Here is a 12,500-nt window from a genome sequence, read left to right as displayed (position 1 = left end):
AATTCAGAAAAAACCGGACGCTTAGTAAATACAAGATCTGTGTAATCTCTCCGGATTACAGAAACGGTTTTTCATACAACATGAACAAACTTATATGAGAAGCTAAACAATACCAGTGAAACTGACACAAAGAACAATACCATCCTTACAAGGGTGTTAACGAGGTAATGTGACAAAGGTAGACAAAAAACAAGCGAGGCTTACTTACGAACTAAGAAAACTATAGTAGGACAAACAAGGAAAGTAGAAAAGAAATAAACTCTAATTACACGGAAAAAATACTGGAATTCGTGGCTACACCGTTAATCATTTGGATGATAGCTTGTTTTTTTTTTTAAATTTAGTACTTTACGAAATGTCCCATGGTCCTGTACATTATGACGGAGATCGTCTCGAATCATTATTATTTAATCCTATTGACCGGCCTGAGGTTGGGAATGTGTTTTCCAGTTATCCCGACTCAAATTTTGAATCTCGTCTCCTTTGTGGTAAATATGTCGTTGAAGGAGAATTTAATAATCAAAGTAGTATTGCAAATAACGGGGATGTATTCTCCATTATGCACATTAATGCTCGTAGTTTGCATAAAAGTCATGATAAACTTAAATTGATTATGATGAATATGCAAACACTACCTTCCGTTATTGGCGTCACGGAAACGTGCCTAAATGATGCCACTTCAGAGTTAGTAAATATTATTGGGCACAATTTTATTTCAAACCATCGGATATCTAAATCAGGTGGAGGAGTCGGTATTTACGGACTTATACAAAACATGGACCACCCCTGTGGACCCGGTCCATGGACCCCTTCACGAACCCGGTCCATGAACTATCCCTGTGGACCACCCCTCATCTTATGTCCAGGTTTGACTCTAATTAGATGCACGAGTGAATATGACATCCACCAAGAAATGTCCCTTTAAGTCTAAGCATTTGCTACCTATTTTCAACAATAAGGTACGGGTAAAGGTTAGCGTTATTTTTAGCTTTGGGTAAATGCAGCAGTTAATCTTTACTTAAAGAGAAGCTTTTGGGGGACTCTTTGTGACGTAAATTGTCTGTATACTAAGACACGAGTGATGTTGAAGTTGGCGAGAAGAGCAAGGGGACACTTCATGACGCTTATTGAAATCCGCGTGCATATAATTGGGGTCAAACCTGGACATATCCCCTCGTTTTGTAAATTCAATACGTTCAAGGTGGCCTACTACAGTTTTCCGAAGAAAAAGATCAAGATTTTGAAATCTATGAAATTAAAGTAACAGGATGTCTCTTCTGAAGTGTTAGTCACTGCAATTGAGGTAAAATGTAATTTTACCTAACAAATAAATGCAAATCAGGGGAAAATGCTAAATATAGTGACCAAGCTCCTGGAGGGGGGACTGGAAACTAGAGATTTCAAAAACTAGCCGTACGACCTCAACTTAAAATTTCAGGATTTCCTTAGCAAGAAAAAATAATCATGTTTAGAAATAGATGGTTAAGTCTGTCAGACAGGTTTTTCACAAATAGCAAAAACGTCGACTTTTTTCTACTTTGATAAAAACTGAAAAACTGTCTGATAGACCTTTTTTCAAAAAATGTTGACGGCCTCGTCCTCATATTGCTTACTAATTCCCGAAATTTCAACATCGGTCGTACGGCTAGGTTTTGAGAAAAAGGCCTTTGAAATGTATAGTTTCCAGTCCTCCCTCCAGGAGCACGTTTACTATATTTAGCATTTTCCCCTGATTTGCATTTATTCGTTAGGCAAAATTACATTTTACATCAATTACAGTGACTAAAACGTCAGAAGAGACATCCTGTTGCTTCCATTTCACAGATTTCAAAATCTTGATCTTTTTCTTCAGAAAACTGTGGTAAGCCAAAAATCTTTAGACAAAAGAGAGAAGTGATCCTCGTATTTACATGTACCTGGAAAATTTAAGCAGAACCTCATGACTAGGAATGAACAACTCTAATACTTAAAACCTATCTCACGGTATTTTTACAGACCAGGGACCCGTTTCTCGAAAGCCCAGATAACTTTTCGGGTCCGAAAAGCCATTTGTGAAACTGCCAACCGCTTGCTTTGGAAAGCCGATCTTTTAACATGTTTTAAAGGTAACAAAAAGAAAAATGACTGTGAAGTTTGACGACTTAGATCCTCTCCATTCTTGAGATACAAAGGGAATTGTGTCACCCGAAAATGGCCCGTAAAGTTTCGGAACTTTCGAGAAAAGGACCCCAGGCCCCAGTTGTTCGAAAAATGGATAACGCTATCGGCCAGATAAATCACTATCCAGTGGATAAGTCATAGCGAAAGCAATTGCGCTATCCAGTGGATAATGATTTATCCGGTGGAAAGCATTATCCACCTCTTGAGCAACTGGGGCTAGGAGCCCATGTACGATCTATTTTTAGACAATTCCGGTTCGGTGACACTATAACATCAAGTTAGTTTCCTGTGATTGGTCATCGGGCTCCTACAGGAGTCTCATTAGCGAGAAATTCAATCCAAAAATATATGGCGGTCTGTGAAAACGCCAAGACGGGAATATAGGGCTACATGTACTGATTTAAGCAATTGCCTGTTATAGACACTTATACCACCTATTTGGTGACTCAAAGGGATTCGTCTATAACCCGCGTTTCAAATATACGTTAATTTCATTCATTGAGTCCATCACCGGAACAAATGAGCCCAACAAATTGACCTGCTCCCAACTGAGTGGCTTAAAAGCTCAGTTTGTAGAGCATTGCACCAGCATCGCAGAGGGTCATGGGTTTAAATCCCGTTGGAGGCACCTGATTTTTTCAGGTGACTTAATAAGAGACAATTGCTAAAATTGTGCAGATAAGTGAGAGGATTACTTCCCTCTTTCGTCTAAAGATTTTTCTGCTTGTAACTTTAAAAAATGAGGGGTGGTCCACAGGGGTAGTCCATGGACCGTGTCCATGAAGGGGTCCATGGACCTGGGGTCCATGTTTTGTATGCGTCCGGGATTTATTGACAAAATGGTCTTGACTGTAAACTTCATCCGGAATGTAATTTCTCCGACTCTGAGATAATTAATTGGATCACTTTTTGTGGAAATAGTCGTAGCTCAAGGGAAAAAAATCACCGTCGGCTCTGTCTATATGTAGATCACCCAATTATCACCTAACTTTTTTTTAGCTACATTTGATGATATTCTCTCCATTATTTTGAAACTGACGACAACTGTTGATGTGATGGGTGATTTTAATTTAGACTTGCTTCAGTACAATCATCATGTGCCCACTCAGGACTTTATGGAATGTCTATTTTCACACGCTTTTTTACCACTCATATCGAATCCAAGTAACCTGACTTCCTATTCTGCAACATTAATTGACAACATATTTACCAACATCTCTCTCAACACATGTCTTCACCGGTATTGTTCTCAATGATTTATCGGGTCATTTTCCGATCTGTGCTCTTTTTATGGTGACGTTTTGCCGCGCAAAAGTGAGAAGAAATTTCTGAAGCGCTCGTTTAAAGAAGACAATTTAATCAAATTCAATGAATCTCTTACGCTCATTGATTGGTTGAAACTGCTAATCACGGATGACCCTAATGAATCCTACAGGAGATTGATAAATGAATACTCCAGGCAATTTGATTCTTCCTTTCCAATAAAATGCATCAAAGGCAAACAAATGAACAAGTTTAGGTGTCCTTGATTGACCCCAGCCATACTGAAATCTATAAATCGGAAAAATAGCTTTTATAAAAAATTAATCAGATCACCCAGTAAGTCTTGTGAACTACAATATAAGAAGTATAAAAATAAACTGAACCACATAATTCGCATTGCTAAACGCTCCCACTATGATAATAAGTATGACAATGCTAAAAAAGACTTTTAAGTAACTTGGAAATTGCTAAATGAAGTGATAAATTAGCAAACGAGCAAGCCTTCATTGCCTTCATTTTTTAAATGTGAAGGGAAATCAATCATCGATTCCAAGGTGATTGCTGAGAGATTTGGTAAATATTTTACTAATATCGGCCAAGCCTTGCAAGTGCTATACCACCAGTTAATTCTAATTTTCGTTCATTCCTCATCGACAATAATAACAATCCTATCACTTAAAAGCTAACTACTACAATAGAACTTGAAAATATTTCTAAAACATCAGCTTCTGGGAAAGCCCCTGGTTATGACAATATTCCAATGCGTGTTATCAAAAGCTCTTTTCACTTAATTTCGTCACCTTTAGCGAATATTATTAATCAGTTGCTGCAAAAAGGATTTTCCCAGACAAACAGAAAATTGCTGAAGTACTGAATCCCTGTATACAATAGTGAGGATCCTTGTCTTTTTGTGAATTACTGACCTATTTCTCTATTATCGAATTTCTCGAAATGTTGTGAGAGAGTTATGTACAATGGGTTAATAGAGTTTGTTAAAAAATGCGAGTATGACATGCTCTACTGTTGTTAATTTGGTTTTCGGAAAAACCACTCTACTTCTCTTGCATCTATTCACCATATTAACAAAATTTCATCTGCAATTGATCGACTTGAGAGTACTGCAAGGGTTTTCCAAGATCTCTCTAAAGCATTTGATACCATTGACCATCAAATCCTATTTGGCAAGTTGGAACGTTATGGTATTCGTGGCCTGGCCTTGGATTGGATTAAAAGCTTTTTTTTTTTTGTCGCCAACAATTTGTTCAATTTAATTCTACATGTTCCTCTAAGCAGACTATTAAATGTGCTGTCCCTCAATTACAAGGTTTCATTTTAGGTCCACTACTTTTCATATTATATATTAACGATCTTCCCTGATGCTTCCCAATTAAATCAGCCTTTACTTTTTGCTGATGACACCAGTATTTTGGATCATATTGGGTTCCTGAGCACCCGAGGCAGATCAAAACAAACAGAGTCCGAATACAGAACCCGGATCCTGCTTGTATTGAATCGAAGCCTCCGAGATCGAAAATTTCGCTTAACCTCGTTGTAACATTTTCTGCAGATTGCACTCTCTTCCCAACAAAGAAATCTGGACCTTGATCGGGTTTTTAACACTTGGTACATTTGCGATACGTTCACTTGAAATGAGAAATGAAGCTGTGAAATTGTAGGTAATTCTGAGCTTCTATTACTCCAAACGAACGTTGCTTCCCAGCAAACTAAAAGGGTTGCTAACAAAAAGTGTGAATAAACAAAAAAATCCTGCCATCTAAACATCCTTTGCAAATTTCTCCCGCCACTGAGGTTTAAAAAGCCACCTTTACTGCTAGAAGGTGTAAAAGGAACGATGGAAGGTCATCGTTTCGAACGCCACCTTTACTTCAAGCAAGAGAAAATGAGGGGACAGAGAAGGAGGCTCCCGGTCCAGCCCTTGGGATATGTCATGTCCACGAAAGTTATTTTTAGACGAGCGGAAGTCTTCCGAGACGTCCGCAGGCAGGCCAACCTCGGTCCCATGTTTGAAAGAAAATATATATTCATCAGCCTTCCACGCGCGCCATCATTTTCTCTTTCCACTAAGAACCTGAGAGCGAGGCAAGACTGCATGCGGAAGTCTCAGAAGACAGACTTCCGCTAGAACAAAGACTTCCGCTCGTCTAAAAATAACTTTCGTGGACATAACATATCCCGGCCATCGCATTGAGCCTCCCTCTCTGTCCCCTCATTTTCTCTTGCTTCAAGTTTGTCTCACAGATCTATAGTGCCAAGTCATTCTCCTTCTGTTCATGACGAGCGTCGCAGTGTCGCAAGAGCCTGGTAACTCCCGGTTATTTTATCGGCCCCGATAAGTACCGGGAAAGTTTACGGGTGCTTCGAGAAAAACTCTTTCGGTCCCGATAAAGTTTCCCGGTAACGGTCCCGGTAATTACCAGGACTTTCGAGAAACGGGCCCCGGGCCCCAAAAGGGTGCAATCTTTATTGTTTCATGAATCACACTTTTTCTTTTGTTATTCAACATCCTTTATTTAACTTACATACTTCATGAATATTTAACTAACTGAAAGTCCGGGGAGGGCTTGATAATGTAGCAGGGAAGAGCGGGGCTGATGAATTGAATAAATTGCTAATTATAAATGCAAGGGCAATATCTATATAAATACCCGGTATTTATCTGTATATTGCCCTGCTGCCCTGGGCAATATACAAATAAATTCCTTCCATTTATAATGAGGAATTAAAGCAAATCATACACGTCCTTTGACCCCGCCAAACATTCTGAGAAAATTTCTCCCGTTAACACAAATATAGAAATTTATTCTGCAACTATAGAAAATACAGTAGTATCCCATATATCATGCAGGCTATGTGTTCACTCTAAGAAAATTTTAAGTCTTTGGATATGACAAACGAGCAATTCTGGAACACGGCACTGTTTGATCCTTTCAAAGTCGTGTTGTTCTCATCTGAAAAATCTTTTTACTTTGTCATCAACTAACTGATCTACTTCTCTTTTTAACGAGGACTCGGCTTCCCTTTTTCCTACGGATCTTTCGGATCGAAAATTTAATGCTTTAGAAATCTCAATTTTGGTAGAGACATCAGGCCTCTGATACCGTTGTAAAGATCTGATATCTTGGTGGCCTGTACGCTCCATAATCAACTTATCTGAGATTCCTGATTCCAGTCCACGTGTTGCTGTTGTGGCCATCAGACTGTGATTGCTGAATTGGCCCTGTAGGTCTGCGTCTTGACACATTTTGCTAACAACGTTTCCAAGCTTGTTATGTCCAACAGAAGGAGATGTAAACCAAAATGTCGGCTTAGCAAACAAACAATGCGCAAAATCCGTTGGCATTATATTTAGATCTCGATTCTACATTTCTTCAAGAACCAAGCTAGCCTTGTACTACACACTAATTTATCCTTACACCACTTATTGTAATTCCACTTGGTCTTGTACATGTCTCCAATTTAAATAGAATATTCTACTTGCAAAAGCGTGCTGTGCGAGCAATAACAAATTCAGATTACCGAGCGCATTCTGCTCCTTCAATTGCGAAACTAAGCATCATGGACATTTTCAACAAATTCATTTCAATTTTCTAAGTTTATGTTTTATTATTACAATCAGTTGTTGCCTCCGATGTTTTTGAATTTATTTGAAACAAGCCACCAAATGCACAATTGCGGCACTAGAACAGCCAACAATTATCGGCTACATTTTTGTTGCACCAGCATCAAACAATTTACAATTTTTTGTCAAGGTCCAAAAATCTGGAACTCTCTTCCTGGATCAATTATTAAATCATCTAGTTATCTAAACTTTAAGAAAAATATGTCAGGGTTTCTTGAGTTATAGTTATGCCGCTCAAGCATTGCGTGAGATTATTTAGATTAATGAATAAGCATATGAGGGGGCCCCTCTTATAAGCCCGGTGGTTTCTTGGGGTCTCCTCGCCACAATTATTGTAATATCCATCCTTTCGTTTATTGATGACTTTATTCTTATTATTGATTGCCTTTGTAATGTTATTATTTGTGTGGCAAAAAAACATTCATATATTCAAGAGACATTGGTAGACTAATTTAATTACCATCAAAGAGCAGAAATATTGTATTTTTTTCCCTGCATTTTAGATTTTCGATGGAAATAGTGACGCGAATACAGCAAAGAAAAATGTTCTAAGCAATGTACTAATAACAAGGTGGCTACGTTTTGTGGTGAACGAGAGCAGGGGCGGGGCTTGTATGAGGACAGAGGTGTATGGAGTGAAGCAAAAACCAGGTAAACCAACCAACCAATAATAATAATAATAATAATAATAATAATAATAATAATAATAATCATAATCATAATCATAATCATAATCATAATCATAATCATAATCATAATCATAATCATAATCATAATCATAATCATAATCATAATCATAATCATACTCATAATCAAAGGAGGGCATTTTAAATTTATTTTAATCATATATAGGTCTGGGCATCCAGAAGTTTGCATACTACCATACTAATAATAAACATGTAAAAACTAGCGATATGTTAAATTTCCGACGATTCGGCTACCTCATGAAGCCATTATCAAGGAGTTGGAAATGAATATGCGAGTTCATAATAGATATAAAATAGTCCAAATTTGCACAAGTGTAGATGAACTAGACAAAAGCTTGTGTTTTCAGGAGCAGTTTTTCAGATTGCTTAGCGAGTGACAACCGAAAATTCCGTAAAAACAGTTCCTTTCCCAACTCGCTTAAAGTTAAGTGAGTCAGCAAATTTCAATTGAATTCTCATTAAATTTAAGCCACCAAACCAGGTAGCTTAAGCGAGTTGGCAATTACTTTCGGCCAATGAGGAGTCGCTTGCGGTTATCCAAATCGGAAGTACAACAGTCGTATAAACTCTTGTTCTTAGGCCATCGTAACTTGAATAAGAAAATAACACAAACAGCGGTGATAAACATTGTATTCCAACTCATTTTTTTAATATAGAACTTGACGTAAACAGTCTTGCTACTCTTATTATTTTATCGTTGCATTGGCATGTGCTCTTTCCTCATTCATTCTTACCCGTGAAAACACGTATCATTTTTAAGTCGCTGAACGAGGTCTGTAAACAAACCATTTTCAAGAATATTAAGCGACACAACGACTATAGTGGAAATACGGCCAAAGACTTTAACACGGAGTGAATCTGTTTGCACGTTCAGCCGTGGTCTCAATTGTTTGATGTAAAGCATTTCGTTAACCGGAGACAGTCCAATTTGTTCATGCATTCCTTCAACACTCTAAAGCAGCTGAGGAGGTCCTCAGGGACAGCACCCGCGTGGTCTTGATCATAATGCTTGCGTACAGAAGATGACGTACTATTGTGGCCATCCACGCGTGTATGTAGATGGCCACGTGTGTAGCCAACATAGCTACCTGTATCGCGCAGGTTGCATTGCCGAAAGTGGTACACAACGCACTGTTGATTAACCAGCTGTGGTTTAGTCTCGCATTCTTGGAGGTCTTGGCCAATTTTTCTACTGACAAGGATGGGTTGGACTGTAGTTTGGAGCTTCAGACTTAAATTTTTCAACTGAGTCTTAACAAAGTTAGCAGAATCCTGGGCCGGGTTGTTTGAAAGCCAATTGAATTAATCCAGGATTAGCGTAAACGTTTGTTTCATGTTTTCAACTTTTTGGTGAAAGTTCCTTTTTTTGGTTTTTCAAGATTGACTTCTTCTAATGTAAAGTTTTGGCGAATATAAGCGTTGAACAGCATTTAGTAGTAGAGAAATAAACCCCTTGGCTCATTTTTCAGCTGGAATTAGAGTTAATCGCCATTTAAACAACTGGGCCCTGGTCCTTTAATGGTACGAGTACCCAAGTCACGTTATTTCTCGCCATTTCTACTGATGCCTGCGATGGATGCTGGTCAGTAACTCTTGAGTTGACAAAGGTATTAATGGTAGAGTTGATAAGGTGTTGGGGGTACTTCAAACGTGAGAGCAGGGACTTTAAGCGTTCACACTCCTCCGAAGAATAGGCTCACGATGAGGACAAACGGTACGCGCGGTCAAGCATAGTTGTTAATAAGCTTCGTTTGTATCGGTTGTCGACGTGACTATGGTAGTGGAGAAGAACACCAGTACTGGTAGGCTTCACGTAGACCTTAGTCTCGATTTGGGGCTCTCGGTTTAGGTGGTGGGTGCCGAGAAAGGGAAACATTTCATCCTTTTTAATCTCCATGGTAAGACTGACTAGGCCTTTCCAGATTCTGCTCCGAAAAAGCTAAAACGTTGATAAGAAATATGCCATAAAGTTGCTCAAAAGTTGCTCGAAATTGAAAAAGTTGCTCGAATATTTTTATATTTTTAATACAGCATATCTAATTTTAATAACAATTGTTTCATAATCAACATTAAGGTACAACTAAGTAACTAGTTACAACAAATTAGGCAACCTTTAGTTGAATCTAAGTGGCTAGTTACAAAACGTTAGACAGTAAGTGTAACAAGCTCGTTCCCAGGGCTTTTCCCTTCTCGTGGGGAGCACCCCCCACGAGAAGGGAAAAGCCCTTGCAACGAGGTTGAGGCTACCCAAACCCAATTCTCGTAATTAATTACCACGTCCACATGATACCCATTCAAAGGGTAAAAATATGAGTTTTACTAGGAAGATGTTTAGAATTTTAACCAAGACAATTTTAAGTTGTTTATTTGAAAAAAGGGGGAGTTATTCAGCATTTTGGTTCAAAATAGCCCAAAAGTTACCAAAAAGTGCTAGTTTTTCGGAAAGTTGATAGAAATTGCTCTCTGACAAAAAAGGTCGTCAAAATCCTAAAAGTTGCTAAAACGTTGCCGAGCAGAATCTGGAAAGGCCTAAAACTGACAGCAGGATGGGCGTGGTTGAAGGTGTTTAGGAAGTCCGTAGCTGTAGTTATATCAGACATAGCAGTGACAGTGTCGTCAACGTATCTGCGGTAATAAGCAGGGAGCTTTCGTTCCAATTATTTCGTCCAATGATGACATAACAACGTTAGCAAGCAAAGGCTCGAGGGGGGACCCCATGGCTATTCAGTCCATTTGCTCATACATGGCACCATTAAACTGGAACAACTGTCCCTTAGTGGCTGCGCTCAAGAGATCAACAAGGTCATCTTAAGAGATATTTAGATCGAGATTAAGGTCTACCTGAAGCTTACCAGTACTGGTTTACTCCTCCACTATCATAAACACGTCGACAACCAATACAAACGAAGCTTATTAACAACTATGCTTGATCGCGCGTACCGTTTGTCCTCATCTTGAGCCTATTTCTGGGAGGAGTGTGAACGCTTAAAGCCCCTGTTCGCACGTTTGAAGTACCCCCAACACCTTATCAACTCTACCATTAATCCCTTTTTCAACTCATGAGTTACTGACAAGCATCCATCGCAGGCATCGGTAGAAAGGGTGGGAAATGACGTGACTCGGGTAGTCATATCATTTAAGATTCAGTTGAAAGATCTAAGTCTCAAGCTCCAAACTACAGTCCAACCCGTCTTTGTCAGTCGAAAAATTGGCCAAGACCACAGCTGGTTAATCAACAGTGCGTTGTGTACCAATTTCAATATAACCTGTGCGATGCAGGTAGCTGTTGGCTACACACGTGGCCATCTACACACACCCATTGATGGCCATAATAATGCGTCATCTTCTGTGCGCAAGCATTATGATCAAGACCACGCGGGTGCTGTCCCTGAGGACCTCCTCAGCTGCTTAAGAGTGTTGAAGAAATGCATGAACAAATTGGACTGTGCCGTTAACAAGATGCTTTACATCAAACAATTAAGACCACGGCTGAACTTGCAAACAGATTCTATCCGTGCTAGAGTCTTTGTCTAGCTCTTCTTTACTTATGCAAATTTGGATGAATTTATATCTTTTATGAACTCGGATATTCATTTCCAACACCCTGATAATGGCGTCATGAGATCGCCGAGAAGTCGGAAATGTAACATTATATCGCTAGTTTTTACATGTCTGTGTTTCTCAAAATCACTAATAATAATAATAATAATAATAATAATAATAATAATAACAATTATTATTATTATTAGTAGTAGTAGTAGTAGTATTGTATTATTATCATTTTACCGTTATCTTTTGATAATAAAATAATTTTACAAACTCATAAGGGTTATGAGTTTCTGATAATATACATTGTATTCAACTTTAAAAAAAAGGAAAAAAGTAAAGATTGGAAGCACTATACAACATTAAGAATTAATTATAAATCATAAGCGTACAATCAGTGTGTCAATAACGATTTCGCAAATACATTCCTTGCGGCTCAGATGTGATCAACTATCTCTTGCAGCAAGTACAGTGTTTTAACATCTACATCTACATCTACATGTTCCAGCACTTGGCAAAGTCCCTTTTTGACTTGCGGCTGTTTCTGCTTAGGTGGCCTCATACACCACAAGCCTTTTTAGAGACATCACCGCCAGGCCGGCCACTTCTGCTGGAGAGAACAGCACAGCCACAACACCGGGGACTTTATCCCCTACTCTTCTCGAATAGTGCTTGCATGGGTTCTTTAACGTCCCATAGGGAACTTATGAACATACAAGATATCTGTGAGACAGGGCCTACGATTTATAGTCCTTATCCGAAAAGACTTAAAAGTCTAACCATTTGCAGCACTTTGTTCTCAGTTACTGTAAGATCCTGAGTGTTGATCCGGCCGGGGTTCGAACCCGCGACTTTCTGCGAGAGAGCCCGATGCTTAACTAACTGAGCCACCGGTGTGCGGTTTTAAATTAAGACATCGAAGAAGAAAATTTCAAGTTAAATGAATAAAAGTCCTGAAAGATAAAAGAATAGATTAATGCTTTCGATCTGTAAATCTGAGTCAACGAAGTCTAGCTGTCGTCTTCTGGATCTTGTGCCTCTCAAGCATAGTATTGCAGAGCGTACGACAGCAAAAGGAACTTTAGATCTTATCAAAGAAATTGGGCATGAGTAACGTTCTCCCTTCTTATTTGCGATTAGCTCCGCAAGTCCGCTGTGGTACTTAACACACTCATCCGCCATTT

At 38.9% G+C, this 12,500-nt stretch overlaps 1 protein-coding gene and 1 pseudogene across 1 annotated transcript in view; one reads left to right on the top strand and one right to left on the bottom strand.

The window, feature by feature from the left end:
• The window catches only part of LOC137973815 (EGF-like repeat and discoidin I-like domain-containing protein 3), a 102,526-nt gene that overhangs the window by 17,135 nt on the left and 72,891 nt on the right, over positions 1-12,500 (top strand). The window contains exon 3 of the mRNA XM_068820703.1: positions 7,567-7,714. Within this exon, the coding sequence (XP_068676804.1) occupies positions 7,567-7,714 (148 nt within the window). The remainder of the gene's footprint in view (positions 1-7,566; positions 7,715-12,500) is intronic.
• On the bottom strand, positions 8,653-10,370 carry LOC137974111 (uncharacterized; annotated as a pseudogene).

The sequence above is a fragment of the Montipora foliosa genome, chromosome 10 (assembly GCF_036669935.1).
Source record: "Montipora foliosa isolate CH-2021 chromosome 10, ASM3666993v2, whole genome shotgun sequence".
NCBI lineage: Eukaryota > Metazoa > Cnidaria > Anthozoa > Scleractinia > Acroporidae > Montipora > Montipora foliosa.
This window is presented reverse-complemented; position numbering and strand designations above follow the sequence as displayed.